Raw genomic sequence first — 20752 nt, forward strand, 5'->3', positions numbered from 1 at the left:
GAATTTTTAATTTCTGTCCTAAAAGGTTTACTGCTTATTCTTTGGACTGTGAGCCCTGGTTCTGGCCACCCCTACCATCAGGAACATCCTTCCTGCATGTACCCTTTCTAGTCCAGTTAGAAGTTTATAGGTTTCTATGAGATTCCCCCTCATTCATCTGAACTCCAGTGAATAAATCCCAACAAACTCAATTTCTCCTCATAAGTCAGTCCCACCATTCCAGGAATCAGTTTGGAAAACTTATGCTGCACTCCCTCTATAGCAAGAACATCCCTCCTCAGAGAAGGAGTCTAAAATTGCACACAATATTCTAAGTGTGGATTTACCAAGGCTTGTATAATTGCAGCAAGACATTCCTGTGCCTGTACTGGAACCCTTCACTATGAAGACCAACATATTATTTGCCGCACCGGCATGCTTACCTTCAGTGACTGGGGTCGGACATCCAGGTCTTGTTGCACATTCCTCTTACGACTTATAGCCATTCAGATAATAATCTATCTTCTTGTTTCTGCAACCAAGTTGATAATCTCACATTTATCTACACTATACTGCATCTGCCATGCATTTGCCCATTCACTCAACTTGTTGAGGTGGCATGGCAGCACAATGGTTAGCATGGCTGCCTCACAACACTAAGGGCCCGAGTTTGATTCCTTGTTTGGGACTGCAGAGTTTGCACATTCTCCTCGTATCTGCATGGGTTTCCTCCAGGTGCTCTGCTTTCCTCCCACAGTCTGAAAGACGTGCTAGTTAGATGCATTGGCCATGCTAAATTCTCCTTCAATGTACCCGAACAGACGCCAGAGTGTAGGGGATTTTCATAGTAACTTCATTACCATGTTAATGTAAGCCTACCTGTGACACTAATAAATAAACTTAAATTTGTCAAAATCACACTGAAGGATCTTTGCATTATCCTCACAGCTCACCCTCCCACCTAGCTTTGTGTCATCTGCAAACTTGGAGATATTGCATTTAGTTCATTCATCTAAATCATTAATATATAATGTGAATAGCTGGGGTCCTTGGACTTATCCCTGCAGTACCCCAGTAGACAGTGGCGTTTGGAAAAAGATCTGTTTATTCCTACTCTTTGTTTCCTGTCTGCCAATCAGTTTTCTATCTCAACATACCATCCCAATCCCACGCACTTTAATCTTACATGCCAATCTCTTATGTGGGACTTTGTCAAAAGCCTCCTGAAAGTCCAAATAAACCACATCCATTGGCTCCCCTTCATCAACTCTGCGCATGTCCTTGAAGAATTCCAGTAATTTGTCAAGCATGATTTCCCTTTTGGAAATCCATGCTGACTCTGTCCAGTTCCGCCACTATTTTCTGAGTTCTCTGCTATAAAATCCTTGATAATGGATGCTAGAATTTTCTCCCTTACCAACGTCAGGCTGACTGGTCTAATAATTTCCCATTTTCTCTCTACCTTTTTTAAATAGTGGGATTACATTAACTAATCTCCAATCCGTAGGAACTTTTTCAGAGTCTATAGAATCCTGGAAGATGACCACCAATGCATCCACTATTTCTATGACCACTTCCTGAAGTACTCTGGCGTGTAGATTATCAGGCCCTGGGGGATTTATCCATCCTCAATCCCAGTGATTTCCTCCACACCATTTCTCTACTAATACTGATTTCCTTCAGTTCTTCCCTCTCACTAAACCCTCTGCTCCCCAACATTTTTGTGACCTACTAGCCAATTATATATTCATCCTTTGTCACTCATAACTCCTCTTCCATCTAAAGCGTAAGCCCTGCTGCTCACTTCACTATCCTCACCCCATTCACCCATATTGTCATTCTGCCAAGTGGCAATCTTCTCATCACCCACATTGTGACTCCCTGCTATCCTGACATTCATTTGTACTCAGGTTCCAACATTTCACATTGGAAAGCAGGTGACGCTTTGGGTTTTAGAATAAACGTGAATCAATTGAGAATTTCCAGCTTCTCCATTTCACTTCAAAAACAAAACTGAGGATTACTGCTGTCTAGACATCAGGAACAGACTGGCTTTAGTGAGCTGGATAAAATGCCAGAACAAATTGAACATCTGGTTGCTTGCTTATGCACACTGAAGTTCTGCAGTCACTTTGTGTTTTTATGCTTTCCAAATCACTACAGCAGGTTATTTTGCAGTGCCCCACATCAGCACAAACACTAACCATGTTAGTACACCCTGGATGTTTCTTGGTCTCAGTCACCACATGGTTCAGCAGCACCAGCTCAAGTTAGTAAATCTTTCAATGTTCACTCACTGGTCAACTTACAGCAGCCTACATTGGGCCCTTCCATTACCCTGCTTAGAAAAAGTTGTGGGACTGAGAAAGTAGTCCAATACAATACTGGACACTGAATGAGGCATTAGGTGCAGGTCTCCAAAAAGAAATCCTGTTGCTGATTACCAGCGTTGGATATCAGTTTGGTAATAACACTCCATTACTAAGTCCCGAGTCTTGATCAGTAATTGCAGGTCGGAACTCCACTGCAGTGCAGCCTTTGGTTGAGACATTAAACCAAGACGCTTCTCAGCACAACATAAAAATCTCACGATCCTATCTCAAATACGAGCCTGGGAGATCTCCCTGGTGTCCTGGCCAACATTTATCCCTTAACCAAGATCACTAAAACAGATTATCAAGTCACTATCACATAGCTGCGAGCTGACTGGCTGCTGCATTTCCTAAATTACAGTAGTAACTACACTTAGAATCATACAGCGCAGAAGAGGCCCTTCAGCCCATCGAGTCTGCACCATCAGGTGGGACTTTCTGGCCACATTCGCCCCAAAACCAGAAAATCCCGCCTAAGGTCAATGGACCTTTCCATTGTTCATTCCTCACTCAATTCCCGTGGCAGGTGGAATGGGAAAATTCGCTCTGTCACCTCCCACCTAATCCTATTTACCAGCACTTAGCTCCCCATAGCCTTGAATATTATGAATTGCCAAGTGCTCATCCAGGTATTTTTAAAAAGATCTGAGGCAACTCACCTCCCAGACACCTGTATAGTGTTTTGCCATGTGCCATGATTGTGAAAAGTGCTATACAAAAGCAAGTCTTTGTTTCTTTATTAATGTCACTGTGATAAAGAACTTTCAGTGTGCTGCTCATTTAACTCTTCTACAATTAAAGCTTAATATTTAAGTATGTTGCCCATGTTGTGACCATTCCAAAGTCCTTCTTGATGAAGTGCCTCAAGAACAAAGATGTAGTTTCAAATGAGCGGTGATAGCAATTGTGGTGAAGTGATGTTTGCTACCCGGTGAGACCATCTCCTTGAATTTATGAGAGCAGTAGGAAGTTCCCTCTTCTTCAAAGCCTCGCTGCCACAGTTAAGTTGCAGAAAAATCGTTTGATGCTTAGTTTTAGATACCTATTTTTAAAACGTGTTCTTTGATGACAAATTTCTGCAGCGTGGGCAATCGATCCAGGCTCCACCTGAAAGAGTAAATTCCACATCAATCCATGACAGATCAGGCTCTCTGTAATAGCATTTAACTTTTCAATTTTGTATTGAGCCCTGAAATCCTCACACAAGTACAGGTTTTATTGGTCATTCTTTTTCCCCCTCACCTCTTCCTGCAAGTCAGTTCAGTGAGCACCAGCAGCCCTCAGGTATCTCCTCCAAATGGCTATCCTTCACAAATAAGCATTGACACCATGGGTTGGTCACCAAAGGTTAGCACTGCTGCCTTACAGTGCCAGGGGCCAGGGTTCAGTTTCAGCCCTGGGTCACTATCTGTGTGGAGTTTGCACATTCTCCCCATGTCTGTGTGGGTTTCCTCCGGGTTCCGCTTTCCTCCCACAGTCCAAAAGATGCACTCATTAGGTGCATTGGCCATGCTAAATTCTCCTTCAGTGTACCCAAACAAGTGCCAGAGTGTGGCGGTGAGAGGATTTTCACAGTAACTTCATTGCAGTGTTAATGTAAGCTTACTTGTGGCATTAATAAATAAACTTTAAACTTATCTAACTTTCCTCTCCTCCTTTAAGATGCACTTTAAAACTGAACACTCGGATGGAATTTGTTGGTCACCTTGCCCTGATATCACCACACATGGTGTGGGGCAGGCTCGAAGGGCTGGATGGCCTACTCCTGCTCCTATTTCTTATGTTCTTATGGCTTGGTGTCCAATTTCTGTTGTAGGTGCCTTGGGATCTTTTATTCTGTCAAGGATGCTATATGAACATAAATTGTTGTTGTCACTTGACTTCAAAAGGCAGCATGGTTCAGCCTAATCTTATTCTCACTGTGAAATTTCCACCAAATACTAATCCAAAGGGGGAATTTGTGATTTTCTTTTCCTCCTCTCTGGCCCTTTAATATTACACTGGCTTGGCTAAAATCAGCTAACTTACCAGCAGACTGATTCTGGTTTGTGTACCTTGGTTTCATACGTACATAAACAGCAGCAAGATAACTCAGGAAAGAATAGGGCCAAAGAAAAAAGAGACTAGAAAAGTAATCTGTGTGTGAGGCAGCTGATGTAGACGAGATTCTCAATGAATACTTTGCGCCTGGCTTCAGAAAAGAGGGGATCATTAAAAGTAGATTAATTGCTGGGTCGGTTCGAGAAGCAAAGGAAGAAATTGCAGAGGCTCGAACCATCACTTTTCAATCTCTGGCTACAAGCCTCCTGGGGACTGCTAATGGTGCACCGTTATTTAAAAAAGGAAAAGTAATTGCCAGCCAGTCAGCTGAAGCCTCGGCATTGAGCAAGTTATTGGAATAAACAGAATCCATAGAATAGAATCCCTATATGCAGAAGGAGGTCATTCAGACCATCGAGTCTACACCAACAACAATCCCAGGCAGGCCCTATCCCTGTAGCCACACGTATTTACGCTGCTAATCGCCCTGATGCCAAGGGGCAATTTAGCAATCAATCTAACCCGCACATTTTTGGATTTTGGGAGGAAACCGGAGTACCCGGAGGAAAGCCACGCAGTTACGGGGAGAACTTGCAAACTCTACACAGACAGTGACCCGCGGCTGGAATTGAACCCGGGTCCCTGGCACTGCTAACCACTGTGCCACCGTGCTGTTCTGAAGAACAGTATAAATCATGTGGAAAAGTACAGATTAATCAAGGACGGTCAGCATGGTTTTGTTAAGGAAATATGTCTGAATAACTTGATAGAATTTTTTGAGGAAGTAATAAGGAGGGTTTGATGATGGTGGCATATCTGATGTAATCAAGGTGAATTTTAGCAAGGCTTTTAACAAGTTCCAACATGGCAGACTGCTTATAGATAATTAAAAGCCTGCAGGGTCCATGAAAAAGTGGCAAGATCTAAAACTGGCTAATTGGCAGGAAGGATAATGGTGAATGGCTGCTCTTGTGGCTGAAAGGCTCTGGAGGTGCCAAGCCTTGTCCAAGGACCTTGCTTTTTTGTGGTATATATATCACTGACTTAGACTTAAATGTAGGGAGCACAATTAAGAAGATTGGAGGTGATATCCTGTGGCTGACAATGTGAAAGAAAGCTGTAGACTGTAGGAAGGTATCAATGGGCTGGTTAGATGGGCAGAAAGGTGGCAAACAGAATTCAGTCTGGAGAAGTAGAGGACAAACAAGGCAAGGGAATACACAATTAATGGTAGGATACTGAGATGTGTAGACAGAAGTGAAATTAACTTAAATTCAATACCGAAACGGTCATATCGCAACCACTCCCTCTTCCCCTCTCCACTCCTGTACACTGAACTTCATGGATCCCTGCGCATGATGAGAAGAAATTATGGACAATGACTGAAACATCACGATTACTTTTGACGCGGAGTTGCCGGCGTAGGACTGGGGTGGGCATAGTAAGTAGTCTCACAACACCAGGTTGAAGTCCAACAGGTTTAATTGGTAGTATGAGCTTTCGGAGCGTTGCCCCTTCATCAGGTGAGGCTCACCCGATGAAGAGACAACGCTCCAAAAGCTTGTGCTATCAAATAAACCTGTTGGACTTTAAGCTGGTGTTGTGAGACTACTTACTATTACTTTTGAGACTGTGACCAAAAGTTTTTTTTTAAGTGAAATAAAATGATAGGGCTCATCGCAAGATCAATGCATCTAAATATGGGATCGAATGAGGTTTTCAGATAATCATAGAATTCCTACAGTGCAGAAGGAGGCCATTCGGCCCGTGGATCCTGCACCGAAAACCATTTCCACCTTGGCCCCATCACCACAACCCCATATATTTACCCTGCTAATCCTCCATACACTAAGGGGCAATTTAGCATGGTCAATGCATTTAACCAGCACGTTTTTTGGATTGTGGGGGGAAATCCACACAGACACGGGGAGAATGTATAAACTCCGCACAGTCACCCAAAGCCAGAATCGAACCCAGGTCCATGGCGCTGTAAAGCAGCATTGCTAATCACTGTGCCCCCTTGCCGCCCAAAAAAATGTATTCCACAGATCCATGTAGTTTTAGGCACACATCGATTGTTTGAGCACACGATTCAGCAGTTGAAATATTGAGAAGTACAGAAAAGGCTGCACTCACAAAATGTCTTCAAGGAAGAGCCAACACTGATAAATGGTCATCGTGTCAATCTACAATATGTAATTGGACATTGCAAATACAATGCGGACCAATTGCATCTGGATGTTTGGTATTGTTCACCAAAAATTACTGCCTCCAATAGAGTCTCAGACTGATTAACCAGTGACACGTGTCAATCATGCTGAACAGAGGCTGTAAAGACTTGGAAAGTCTTCCTCTCTCCAATATTTCAATGTGCACATTAGCTAATCAAAGCAAAAGACTTGTAGCCTCTGGAAAAGATGTGGAGAGCAGGATCTCAAAGGAATTAATATTCTTCTGTCGTTACTATGACCAATATTTTTAATCCTTTGAATACATGAGGATTGTCTCCCTGTGTCAGAGAGCAGAAGAATTTCACACAAGTATGTTAATCCCTGACCTGCAATTATTTCATGGTACAAAGGAGCATCCGGTGGAAATACCTTGGCTAGATTTTTGCCTGTACCACAAAGGCAGGCATTTCTGCAGGGAGGAAAAGCAGTTGGGGAAATAGCCTCAGAAAAATCAAAGTCAATCTGATTCTCTATTCATTAATTTAAACAATCTTAAAATTGGATGGAAATGGTAATGGATGTTTCATCTTCCAAGCCTGATTTTCCGTTCTGCACAATGTCCAGTGGTTTGCTTTAGGAACAAGAGGTGCAGCCAAAACTCAACTTCATTTGATTCAGTGTATCATAATCAGTCCCTGAAGTATCTGACTGAAAGATTCTGAAGGTATATAGCCAGGGACTAGCTGTAAAATGAGTGTGTGAATGATGAGGTGTGAAGGGTTGAATGGTCTTTAATCAGTCTTGGGTTGTGAGTTCTTCTACAAGGTTACAGCAGCAAACAACAACATTAACTGATACACGTCACATCTGTGGGAATCCTGTGCTGGAGCACCTGACAAGAAGTAAAAACCAAATGCATCAGCCACTTTCTTACTGGTATGCCATATCAGACCATACCTGCTTGAAGTTTTAAAAGTTTATTTATCAGTGTCACAAGTAGGCTTACATTAACACTGCAATGAAGTTACTGTGAAAATCTCCTTGTGCCACAGTCCAGCACCTGTTCAGGCATGCTGAGGAGAATTTAGCATGGCCAATGCACCTAAGCAGCACATCTTTTGGACTGTGGGAGGATACCGGAGCACCTGGACGAAACCCATGCAGACATGGGGTGACTAGTGGAGTGCCCCAGGGGTCGGTGCTGGGGCCTCAGCTATTTACCATTTATATGGATGATCTGGAGGAGGGAACCGAGTGTATGGTGTCGAAATTTGCTGATGACACCAAGATTGGGGGAACGGCAAATTGCGCGGAGGGTGTGGAGAGTCTGCAGAAGGGTCTAGATAGGCTGGGCGAATGGGCTAGGAACTGGCAAATGGAATTTAATGTTGGCAAGTGCGAGGTGGTCCACTTTGGTAGGAAGAATGGTAGGAAGGACTATTACTTATGTGGCAAAAAACTGCAGCAGGCGACGGTGCAGAGGAACCTCGGGGTCCTTGTGCATGAGTCGCAAAAACCCAGCCTGCAGGTGCAGCAGGTGGTCAGGAAGGCTAATGGGATGCTGGCCTTCATAGCGAGGGGGATTGAATATAAAAGTAGGGAGGTCTTGCTGCAGCTGTATAGGGCATTGGTGAGGCCGCAGCTGGAGTACTGTGTGCAGTTTTGGTCGCCGCACTTACGCAAGGATATTTTGGCCTTGGAGGGAGTGCAGAGGAGGTTTACTAGGCTGATGCCGGAGTTGAGGGGGTTGAGCTATGAGGAGAGGCTGAATAAACTAGGCTTGTACTCGTTAGAGTTTAGAAGAATGAGGGGAGATCTCATTGAGACGTATAAGATGATGAATGGGATGGATGGGGTAGAGGTGGAGAGACTCTTCCCGCTCAGAAAGGACAGTAGGACTAGGGGGCACAGCCTCAAGATAAAGGGGGGGGTGGTTTAGAACGGAGTTGAGGAGGAACTTCTTCACTCAAAGGGTGGTGAATCTCTGGAATTCTCTGCCCGTTGAAGTGGTGGAGGCTGCTTCGCTAAATATTTTTAAGACGCGGGTGGATGGGTTTTTGATAAGCGAGGGGATTAAGGGTTATGGGGAGAGGGCGGGAATGTGGAACTGAGCCACGACAGATCAGCCATGATCTTACTGAATGGCGGGGCAGGCTCGAAGGGCTAGATGGCCTACTCCTGCTCCTATTTCTTATGTTCTTATGTCCTTAACATACAGACTCCACACAGGGAGTGACCCAAGCTGGAAATCAAGCCTGGGTCCCTGGGGCTGTGAGGTAGCAGTGCTACCCACTGTGCCACCCTGCTGCCTGCTCCTTTCGCCACTGAGTGTAGGGAATCAGAGGGACCTTGGACCACATGCCCATAGATCCCTGAAGGTGACAAGATAGGTAGATAAGACAGTTAAGAAGACTCAAGGGATATATTCTTAACCGGGGCACAGAATATGAAAGCAGGGAGGTTACACAAGAGCTGTATGAAATACTAATTTGGCTCTAGGTAGAGTACTGGGAAAAGTCCAAGAATGATGTGGTCACATTGGAGAAGGTACAGAGAAGTTTTATGAAGATGTAGTCAGAAACGAAAAACATTAGTTATGACGGGAGATTTAATTGAGGTCTATTAATCTCTTCAGGGGTCTAGATAGAGTGGTTAGGTAGGACCCATCTTCCTCGGAGAGAGATCAATAATCTGGGGCACAGATTTAAAGAAACTGGTAGGAGGATTAGAGGGGAGGTGAGAATTTTTTTCACTCAATGAATGACGAGGATCTGGAACTCACTGCCTGAAAGATCAAAAGTAATGCAAAGATTTACCCTGTAGATGGCAGTGAGAAAGAAAGCTGTAGACAGCAGGAGGGTATCACTGGACTGGTGAGATGGGCAAAAAAGCGGCAAATAGAACTCAATTCTCATCGCACAGAATTTGGATCTGTGCAGGCAACAGACCAAGAGCTGAAACCTGGGATTAAGCTGGATAGCTTTCTCTCAGCTGTCAAAGACAAAAAGAAACAAATGACTTCCTCTGTATTATAAATTTCTGCAATTTTATGATTTGTCAGTATCTTTACTCGAAAAGCCATCAGGGGAGCACAGAGAGAATTGGCAGAAATCCAAGCCCAAAGCAGTGGCCTTTCGCCAAGACTTCCTGAAGACCCTCACATCCGGTCAAATTGATGCAGCTTAGATTTGAAAATTGATGGGCGTTTGGTGAGTGAGGAAAATGATCTCAAGCTACCATTTTGCTGCAGCCCAACCCAGTGTCAACTGACAGCTGTACAAGAGAAGACTGCACAATTACCTGAAACACAAGGCCATTCCTTGACTGTTCACTGTTCTGCTTGCGTCTGTTGCAGGATTTCCTGGCAGCTTCTGTACACCTGGGACAAACAGTCCAGACGTGGTTTGGCACTCTTGAAATAGAAAGTTGAGTGGTGTTAAAAATGCACTGATTTCCTTCCTCTTCTCCCCAAGTCCCCTGTGATGACAATTAGCTGCACTTATTCAACAAGAGGGAATTGCACTGGCTTTTTGGAACTCGAGTGAACCATTTTCTCCTCATTAGACGTGGTTTCAACTTTGCTGGCACATCAGTCAATCGCTTCCTTATACAATGATCAAATCCTTCCCTGTCAAAACTAGTCTTTTACAATTTTGATATTTGTGTACAGGTGTGGTGCTCAGAATTTAGACTGTCGGTCATCATATTCCATTGGCCACTGCTCTCCGAGACAGAGAGAAGTATATCAGCACATATGCCAGCCTCAAATATTTGCAAACCTGATCAACTGCTCCCTTTTCCCCTAGTTAACCTGCCCCCTTCCCCACGTGCCCTTTCAAGATGAAATTCTTCTTTGGTTCCCTCCCCTAATCATTCATGCGAGCCCTCATCTCTCACATATACAGGTCAAGTAAATTTTATCCAAAACCCTTACGGCCAATTGCAGTTCAAATTCAGATACCACATATAGAATTTCACTACTATACTGAGCAAAGATGTGCAGGTTAACATGGACACAAGAAGAATGAGTAGGCCATTCGGCCCTTCAGGACTGCTCTGCCATTCATTATGATAATAGTTGATCATCAAATTCAATATCCTGATCCTCCACCCCCCCCAAATACCCCCATATCCCTTGATCCCTTTAGATAAGGTGGATTAGCCATACCAAATTCCCTTTGGTATCCAAAGATGTGGTTAGGGGGATTAGCGGGGTAAATATGTAGAGTAAGAGGGAGGAGGGTTGGGGAAATATCTAACGGCACAGTAGCACAGTGGTTAGCACTGCTGCCTCACAGCACCAGAAACCTGGGTTTGATTCCCAGCCCAGATCATTCTCTGTGAGGAGTCTGCACTTTCTACCCATATCTGTGTGGGTTTTCTCCTGCTGCTCCAGTTTCTTCCCACAGTCTGAACGGCGTGCTGGATAGATGGATTGACCATGCTAAATTCTCCCTCAGTGTACCTAAACAGGCGCTGGAGTGTGGTGACTCAGGGATTTTCACAGTAACGTCTTTGCAGAGTTAATGTAAGCCTATTTCCATAGAATCCCTACAGTGCAAAAGGAGGCTATTCGGCCCATCGAGAGCACCGACCACAATCCTACCCAGGCCCTATTCCTGTAACTTCTCATATTTACTCTGCTAATCTCCTGGCACTAGGGTTGATTTAGAACAATCAATCAACCTAACCCGCACATCTCTGGACTGTGGGAGCAATTTGATGCACTAATAAATAAAGTTTAAAACCTTCACAGACGAGCTTCACCTGAATTTACTACAAAGCCAGCATGATGGATGCTGGTGCTACAAGACTGCAGTGGGTGGGATGGGGGGGGGGGGGGGGGGGGTGAGAAGGGAGGAGAGCAAGAAAACAGAGAGGGAATCATCAGTCACACTCACTCACAACCTTTTGATCTTACTGTGTTTTACCTGGAACACTGGTACCACCTCTGACACTCCTCTGGGGTTCCCAGGGTCTATCAGGAGTATACACAGGTAATAGATAACTTTTTGCTGCAAAGAAGAAGAAACAAAAGATCTTATACAATAGGCTTCCTGGCTTTGCACAAATTTTCACCCAGCCTCTCTCAAACACAAACATCCTCTGGAACTCTTACAGTCTGTCTAGTGAAGTTCCAACTACATCTCGCTGTCTGGACATAATACACATCTCTTTGGCTTGTGCTTAATGCTCTCTCCTCTTACATTGTCTGTACCTTTAAGACTTGATTAGCCATAAAGACTCACATTTCAAACATTATTCTGTAAATTGAGTCTGTGTCTTTATATGCCCTGTTTATGAAAAGATGTCCCACTCACCTGACAAAGGAGCAGCAAGCGCTCCGAAAGCTAGTGGCATTTGCTACCAAATAAATCTATTGGACTTTAACCTGGTGTTGTAAGACTCCCAACTGCATCCATCCAGACAAGTGAAGAGCATTTTATTATAACCATGAACTATGCCTCATAGGTAACGGAGAAGCTTACAGAATTAGATGGTTAGTCACGTACATGCCACTGGATGCCTGTTCTGGTAACCATGGCATTTATTTAGCTACTCCAGTTGAGTTTCTGCTCAATGGTAACCCCAATGGTAAAGGAAACTGCCAATGGTAATAGCAGTGAATGTCAAGGAGATATGGTTTGCCATCCTCTTGTGTAAGGGAATCTGTGTCTTTAAATTTAACCTGTAATTTTTGAGGTAGACCCTATCTCAATTGAAAAAGGCGAAAAGGAAACAGAATAGATAAACAAAGAAATGAAACAGACTTTCTAAGTTTCAAAACAAACAAAAAGAAAGTGGGGTTTGGAAACTAAGACTTCTGGAAAATTGAACCTAGTTGAAAGATATAAAAGAACACAGACCTATCCAAGCTGGACAGTAGCAGTTGGTCTAATGGTGCAGAACCAGCAAACTGAAGAAGGTAGAGTCCATGTTCTGAGGCTGAGGCTGCAGCAGGCTCTGTTACTTGAAGATAAAATTGATGGATCTACACCATTCAGACCAGTTGAATTGGCTCTGCAGACGTATACCATTTATGGTAAAGTCGGTGCCCATGGAACTCAGGTTAGGTGTGTGCTCCTATTAGCTGGGAATCATGATGTGGAGATACCGGCGTTGGACTGGGGTAAGCACAGTAAGAAATCTCACAACACCAGGTTAAAGTCCAACAGGTTTATTTGGCAGCACGAGCTTTCAGAGTCTCTAGCTTTCGCAGACTCCAAAAGCTAGTGCTGCCAAATAAACCTGTTGGACTTTAACCTGGTGTTGTGAGCCTTCTTACTGAGCTGGGAATCAGACAGCTCCTAGAGGATCAAAGCTGCAATTCTTCACATTTGAAGGAGTTTACGGCTGGGTGTTATCACCAAAATCTGAATGGACTGCTGAGCCAATTCAGAAGAACTATCCTAATTGTATCTACCATTTAATGTGCAATTTGTAGTTTATATTTCCTCACTATTTGCCTGTTATTTCATGTTTAACTAATGTTCATTCTAGATGTTAGACTATAGGATAGATGGTGCTTCCTGTTTGCTTTGCTAACTCTTGTATAGTAAAAGATAACTATTGTTCTTAATCATGCAACTTTGTTACTTAATTTGACAAAGGGTCATCTGGACTCGAAATATCAGCTCTTTTCTCTCCTTAACAGATGCTGGCAGACCCACTGAGATTTTCCAATGTTTTCTCTTTTGGTTACTTCATTCGTTTAGTAAATTACTATGATTTTGAACTTTGTCTACTTTTTAGAAAAGTTACTGGTCTCTATCCAGATCACAATACTTGTTAGAGATGTCCATTCATGGCACAAATTGTTACCTGCCACATATAAAGTGTTGTTCAGGTCTTGCTGCACATGGGCATACAGTGCTTCAGTGTCTAAGGAATGAAGAATGGAACTGAACGCAATACAATCATCAGCAAACACACCCACTTCTGACCATATAATGGGGGGAAGGTCGCTGACAAACCTGCTGAAGATAGTGTGGCCTTTGACACTATAGTGAAGAACTCTTGCAGTGTTGTCTGGGGCTAAGATAATTTATGTAGTAACCTTAACGTAACAAAAAACCCAACGTACTTTTCCTAGGATGCTTCACAGGAACATTACCAAACAAAATTTGATCAACCATCTTCCTTTGTCCTAGACATCACTCCAACCACCCATGCAACTCCCTGTCACACCAATCTCCATTCACTCCAGTTTCATCAGGATTCCTTAGTGCCACACTTGGTTGAATTCACCTGACATCTGGGGCTGTCATCACTCAGGAGTTCCATTCTTTCGACCATATTTAGACCAAAGCCTTTCCATAGGCATTCCTACCTCTGGACCAGAAGCTCCAGGTTCAAGTCCAATGCTAGGAATTGTTGGCCACAGAAGAAGTGTTCAACGGGCTGATAAGCAGCTCAGGAATCCTTCCAGCACTTCCCCACTAATCCTCACAGCACTTCCCCACTAATCCTCACAGGGGAAAAAGTATGTCTGTGAAGAAACGCTATAAAACTAAAGACTATGCCTCCGTGAGGATGCTGCCAGATTTCCAATCTCCCTTCCGGGAGCAGCAAGGTCAGAATTATGATTAAACATTTCCCTCCACAGAGTGTTTCCAGCAGCTGCTATATTTTAGGATGATAAAGCACAGGATGAGGAAACTTGGCCCACCATACAAACGTCAGCTTTCGCAAAGAGCTATCCCTTTCCCATAGCCTGGCAAGTTTCTCCGTTTCCAGTATTTATCCTTTCGTTTTCATCCCACCCCCAGCCCAATAAATCTTCCTCTCTGCAGTTTTCACATTTTTTCTTTTGAAATCACCCAACATTGTACTCTCTGAGGTTGGGCCTGCCGATATTTCCCTTTTACCCATTTGACTTTTTTAAAGCTTTAAACGGTTTGAGCTTATACTCGCTGGAGTTTAGAAAGGTGAGTGGGGATCTGGCCGAAGTATATAAAATTTTAAAAAGTGATTGATAAAGTAAATGTAGACCAAATGTTTGCTCTTGCAGGGCGATCTCGAACAAGAAGTCACAGGTACAGGTTGCGAGGCGATAGATTTAAAACCGAGATGAGTTGGAACTACTCGCAGAGGGTGGTGTATCTGTGGAACTCGCTGCCCCATAGCACGGTGGATCGTTAAATGGTTTCAAGAAGGAGATAAATATATTTCTAATGAAAAAAGGGAAAGAGAAGTTTGGGCAACAGGTGAGGAAGTGGATTTGAGACCAAGGAGAGATCAGCCATGATCTGATTGAATGGCGGAGCAGGCTCAAGGCATTAAATTTGCCTACTTCTGCTCCTAATTCCTATATAATGTGTTAAAAATCTGTTTTTCACCTCCTACACTGTTCTGTTTCTGTTTTGACACTCTGACAAGACGTTCTTTTCCTGACTAACCTCCTCCCCTGCCCCATCTGTCACCTCCTCTCACCAGCTTCCTGAGTCCTCTCTTCCAACTACTCACTCAACCTCCAATCTTTTTCAACGAAGAATCATATATTCATTTAATCATTTAAAAAAATGTACATCCTTAAAAAAAGTACATCTTTTAACACCTTTAAACGATATATATTTTAATATTTATTTACTTTTCATATTCTTTCATGTTGCAATTTAAAAATGGCAATTCAAAGGCATTTACATCGATTTAAATACATGTAGATTTAGAAGCAAAATACTGTCGATGCTGATGATCTGAAATTATAACAGAAACACTGTGGTGGATTTTCCGCTCCTGTTTTCAGCAGGCGGGAATAGTGGCAGAGGCAGAAAGTCCAACAGAAATGGCTTTTATGCTATTGGGATTTCCTGTTCCAATTGTCCCTGTGCCACCTCCCCCACCACCTCCCCCAATTACATGATGGGGTTCCTGCCATGAAAGGTTGAGAACCCCATTACCATATATTAAGATATTATTAACAGGCTTCCCCACTCCATTATCCCTCCCATATTGTCAAAAGCCATTGCAAACGCTGCTAAACAGGAACCTGACAAAAGGAAGAGGGGTGCTTTTCCAAATGGAAGGCTGTGACCAGCGGTGTTCCAAAGGGGTCAGTTCTGGGACCTTCGTCCTTCATAGTATATAAAATGATTTGGAAGAAAATGTAAGATTACTAAGTTCGCAGACTACACAAAAACTGGTGGAGTTTCAGATAGTGAAGAGGATTGTCAGAGGATACAGCAAGATATAGATCGGTTGAGGACTTGAGTGGAGAAATAGCAGATGGAGTTTAATCCAGACAAGTGTAAGTGAATGCATTTTGGAAGGTCCAATGGAATGTAGGAATTATAATTTAAGGAGCAACTAGATGAATACACAAATAGGATGGGAATGGAAGGATACTGATTCTGTCAGTGCATACGGTTTTAGTTTAGACAGACATTATGATCGGCGCAGGCTTGGAGGGCCAAAAGGCTTGTTCCTGTACTTTGTTCTTTGGAACATGTCGGGGACACACAGGTAAGCATAGTGTCCAAAGGGAAGAGAATGTACTGTAGCCAAATTTGCAGATGACACAAAAATAGGCAGAAAAGCATGTTACAAGAGGAACAGTGCCAGTTTACAAAGAGATCAGTCAAGTAAGCGGCAAAAAGTTGGCAAATGGAGTACATGGTGGAAAAATGCAAAGTTGTTCATTTTAGAAGGAAGAACAAAAGAACAGTATTACTTAAATGGAGAAAACCTGTAAAAACCTGCAACACAAAGAGTATTAGGGGTACTTGTGCACAAAACACAAAAAGCTAGCACAGAGGTGCAGCAGGTAATCAGGAAGGTAATGGAATGTTGGCCCCAATTTCAAGGGAGTTGGAGTTTATGAGTGGAGAAGTCTTGCTGCAACTGTACAATGAACTTGTGAGACCACACCAAGAGTACTGTGAATAGTTTTGGTCCCCTTATTGAAGGAAAGATATTATTTCATTGGAGGCAGTTGAAAGAAGATTCACTAGAATGATTTCCTGTATGGGGGATTTGTCTTATGAGGAAAGATTAAAAAGGTTGGGACTCTACTCACTGGAATTTAGAAGAATGAGAGGTGATCTCAGTGAAACGTATCGGATCCTTAAGATGTTTGACAGGGTAATTGCTGAGAGGATGTTTCCCCTCATAGAAGAGCATAGGATCAAATGACACAGTCTCAGAATAAAGGGGTGCCAATTTAAGACCAAGATGAGGAGGAATTTCTTCTCTCAGAGGGTTGTGAGTTTATGGAACTCCTTGCCACAGAGAGTTGTGGGGCAGAGTCCTTGTGTGTATTTAGGCTGAGATAGATAGATTTGTGATCAGTAAGGGAATCAAGGGTTATGTAGAAAGAGCAGGAAAGTAGACATGAGGAATGTTGGATCAGCCATGATTCTACTGAATATTGCAGCAAGCTTGAGGGGCTGAATGGCCTAGTTCTGTTCCTATTTCTTATGGTCTTATTATAATCTGGGGGAGAGGGTCATGCCTGGGCAGGACCCTGGTAGTGCCTGAGCACAGTACCAGGGAGGGAGGGGGGTATTCCCTGTCTGTAGGGGCATTTTTTTTCTTATTTTCATTTTGTTTACATTGGGGTGCTGTTTTTAAAGGGCCTCCCCATCTCTTAAAAGCTGATGTTGCTGGCAGGGTGGCTCTGCCAGTGTCACTTCATGGGACCTTTTGACCAAGTGTCAAAAATATGGTGGGAAAAGCCAGAAGTGGAGCCAGCGAGCTACACACTTCCTTTCCTGCCTGAGTTGAGACTTAGTCAAAAAAAAGGAAATTCTGCTATGTCTCCTGCCAAGGTAATATATCCGTGCAAGCTGGCAGCCAATACCCACTTGTGCATGCACAGAAATCCAATAATGTTACTGCTGGAGCCTACAGCCTGGAACTCAGAATAGCTGAACAGGCAGGTAAGCATTTGTAGGTGGGAAACTAAAATCTTTTCCTTAACTACTTTCTCTACTAGCGAATTCCACAGGCTCACCACTCTCTGGTTTATCCCATATCCTTAGACTGTGACCCCTGGTTGTGGGCTGTCCCATCATTTTTAGATGCTGTAGTTGGAGTTTAAATTAAGGAATCATTACTCTTTGCCTCTCTTACCATGTAGATGGCTTCGTTGATCACAATATCTTTCACCTTTTTCATCTCGATGAACCTCACACTCTCCCTGCCCGAGGCATACAAAGTGTTCATCTGGACTCCAATCGAACCTATAATCAGCATTGACTCCTGATCAATTTTAAATAAATGGAGGTGCAGGATCATTCCCAGGAGAGTCACGATGATGGAAGCTGAGAGCACTGAAGTGTTCTGCAAGAAACCATTCCCAATATCAAATGTCAGATCAGTTTCCGCCACCTGTCCATAAAGCAAACTTCAGCTCCGCTCCAATAAGGAAAACAGAACACGTGGAAATACTCAAGACCATTTTCCAGTTCTGACGAAATGTCACAGAGCTAGAACGTTGGGTGGGATTTTCTTCTGGTCCTGTCATTCTCAGTGGGAATGGCTTGGGTAAGGTGCTCTTTCAGAGAGTCAGTGCAGACTCGATGGGCTGAATTGAAGTTTATAGGAACAGGCAAGAGAGTGGTGTTAAGGCCTCAATGAGATTAGCTGTGATCTTACTGAATGAAGGAATAGGTGTGATGAAATGGCATGGTGGCAAGTGGTTAGTACTGCTGCCTCATAGCACCAGGGACCCAGGATCAATTCCGGCCTCGGGTCACTATCTGTGTGGAATTTGCACATTCTCCACGTCGATGTGGGTTTCCTCTGGGTGCTCTGGTTTCCTCCCACAGTCCAAAGATGTGTGGGTTAGGTTGATTGGCCATGCTAAATTGACTTTAGTGTCAGGGGGATTAGCAAGGTAAATATATGGGGTTGCGGGAATAGGGACTGGGTGGGATTGTGGTCGATACAACTCAATGGGCTGACTGGCTTCTTCCTGCACTGCAGGGATTCCATGAGGCAAAATCTTGCTACTCATCACTTATGATCTTATGACTCTGCTTTAAAAAGGGTATAACATTAACAATTCTCCAATTCTGTGGTACCGCTGCTGTATTTGAGATTGGAAGATTGCGGCCATTGCCTCTGCAATATCCCCACCTCCACCCCTCAACATTGATGGATAATTCCTGTTGGTTTATCCAAGTATAGCCAGCCTATCTGGTATTGCCTCTTGGTCTACCCAATATCTTAATAACCTCTCCTTTCACTATGACTTTGGCAGCATCTTCTTCCTTGATAAGAACAGATGCAAAGTACATCTATGGTACCTCAACCAGGCTGTCTGTCTCTGAGTTAGCATTGGGCAACCTGCAGCCCAGGAGCTACATGCTACGCATCTGGGTTCTGAGTATGGCCCACAAGACATTTTGTTAACCGTTGCCCGCGCAGTGTCGACACATTCCACTGATTTCTGTCCACATCACATCTTTTTCTTACCAGTATGACTGAAGTAATTCGCATGTGAAGCAAGGTACATGCTGATTGCTCACAACATTGACTGTGAGAGCCGTGCGCTCCCTCTGCATCTAAAGTGTCAATATTTCTTTTTGTTTTTACCATTTAAAATTGATAACAGTTCTATTAATACATAGATGATTCTGCATTTTCTGTAACTCATCATGAAATATTCAGCGTGTATTAAATATAATCTTATTCATGGGGTTAGTGAACACGGTGACACAGTGGTTAGCACTGCTGCCTCACAGCGCCAGGGACGTGGGTATGATTCCTGATTTGGGTCACTTTCTGTGCAGAGTCTGCATATTATGCATGGGTTTCCTCCGGGTGCTCCAGTTTCCTCCCACACCCAAACGTGTGCAAGTTAGGTGCCCATGCTAAATTGCCCCTTGGTATGGGGGGAGAGGAGGGGGAGATGGGGACTAGCTAACGTAAGTGCATGGGGTTGTGGGGATAGGGCCTGGAAGGGGTTGTGGTCGATACAGATTCGCTGGGCCGAATGGCCTCCTTCTATCCTGGAGGTTTCGATAACTCTATGATGTCTGATTTCCATATTGGGGATCACTAAGATGAAGGACACATTCATGCGACACATTCACCAGCCTAGGCTGCCCATCACTGTGCTATGCCCTTCCTTCTAAGTTGAAAAACTTGGGTTTTGCTCTCAGGTGAGTGAGTGCCCACCTGGCTCAGACTTTTCCGGCCACATGCCAGTACGCACGCGCAGTGCAAGCCCCGCCCTTTTACCCAGGCGATGACGGACACACCCGACAACCAATCAGGTTCCGCGTCTCTGCGCCGTGCTCAGCCAATCACCGAGCGAGCGAGCGCTGTTCTCCCACCTTCCCGTTCCCCACCTCCTCACCTGGGTGACGGAGAAGATGGCGTAAGCCAGCAGCCAAACGGCGGCGGTGTAGACCAGCACCGAGCGGAGCGACAGCTTCGGGGAGATGACCGTGAATTCGCGGCACAGCGGGGAGTGATGGCTTTGCTCGAAGGTGATGCCGCGGCCGTTAATGTCCTTGAAATTCGGCGCCATCTCTTCCCGCTGAAGCCCGGCTGCCGCACGCGCGGAGTGACGTTGTGTCACCTGCCAGGGCCGTGTCACGTGACGTTTAAAGGGACAGTCCACCCTTTGACCAACCATCCAGGGGAAGCCAACCTTCAAGCTTATGGCAACATGAGAATCCCTATCACTGTTGTTAGCTTGAGGTCAGTGTCAGAGAGGGTACTAAGATCGCCACACCTGATTATTTGCAGCACTTCCTTTAGATTTGTTTTTAAAGTTTATTTATTAGCATCACAAGTAAGGCTTATATTTACACTGCAATGAAGTTACCATGAAAATCCCCTAATTGCCACACTCCGGCGCCTGTTCGGGTGCACTGAGGGAGAATTTAGCAAGGCTAGTGCACCTAACCAGCACATCTTTCCAAGTGTGGGAGGAAACCGGAGCACCTGGAGGAAATCCACACAGGGCAAACATGGTTAGTATAGAAAAGGAGGGACTTAGAACCACGATTGTCACTAGGGAAAGTTTACAAATATATACAACTGGGTTAAGTAAATGGGGCAAAATGTGGCAGATTGAGTTTAAAGTGGGAATTATTCATTTAACGTGTGAAGTTATCCATTTTGGCTGGAAAAATACAAAGGCAAATTATTATCTAAATGGAGAGAAACTTCGTAATGCTTCGGTGCAGAGGGATCTGGGTGTCCTTGTGCATGAGTCATAAAAAATTAGTATGCAGG

At 44.0% G+C, this 20752-nt stretch overlaps 1 protein-coding gene across 1 annotated transcript; it reads right to left on the reverse strand.

Moving 5' to 3' along the window:
- Positions 1 to 3071: 3071 nt before the first annotated feature.
- pigh (phosphatidylinositol glycan anchor biosynthesis, class H) lies at positions 3072 to 20208 on the reverse strand. Its single transcript, XM_080203011.1, has 5 exons — positions 19866 to 20208; positions 17633 to 17842; positions 11494 to 11577; positions 9863 to 9974; positions 3072 to 3458 (listed from the first exon to the last, which is right to left on the reverse strand). Exons 1-4 carry the CDS (start codon positions 20145 to 20147, stop codon positions 9891 to 9893), a joined length of 660 nt encoding a protein of 219 aa, XP_080059137.1. The 5' UTR covers positions 20148 to 20208; the 3' UTR covers positions 3072 to 3458; positions 9863 to 9890.
- Between the last annotated feature and the right edge of the window lie 544 nt (positions 20209 to 20752).

The sequence above is a fragment of the Carcharhinus amblyrhynchos genome, chromosome 14 (genome assembly GCF_965287045.1).
Source record: "Carcharhinus amblyrhynchos chromosome 14, sCarAmb.v2.hapA, whole genome shotgun sequence".
Classification (NCBI taxonomy): domain Eukaryota; kingdom Metazoa; phylum Chordata; class Chondrichthyes; order Carcharhiniformes; family Carcharhinidae; genus Carcharhinus; species Carcharhinus amblyrhynchos.

Bases quoted from the DNA above. Each gene is read 5' to 3' on its own strand.
- pigh (XM_080203011.1), bottom strand. From the start codon at position 20,147: ATGGTTGGTCAAAGGGTGGACTGTCCCTTTAAACGTCACGTGACACGG. The intron at 17,843-19,865 runs GTGAGGAGGTGG...GGTTTCTTGCAG, and splicing joins CCATCTTCTCCGTCACCCAG to AACACTTCAGTGCTCTCAGC. The intron at 11,578-17,632 runs GTAAGAGAGGCA...TCTTCTTTGCAG, and splicing joins TCAACGAAGCCATCTACATG to CAAAAAGTTATCTATTACCT.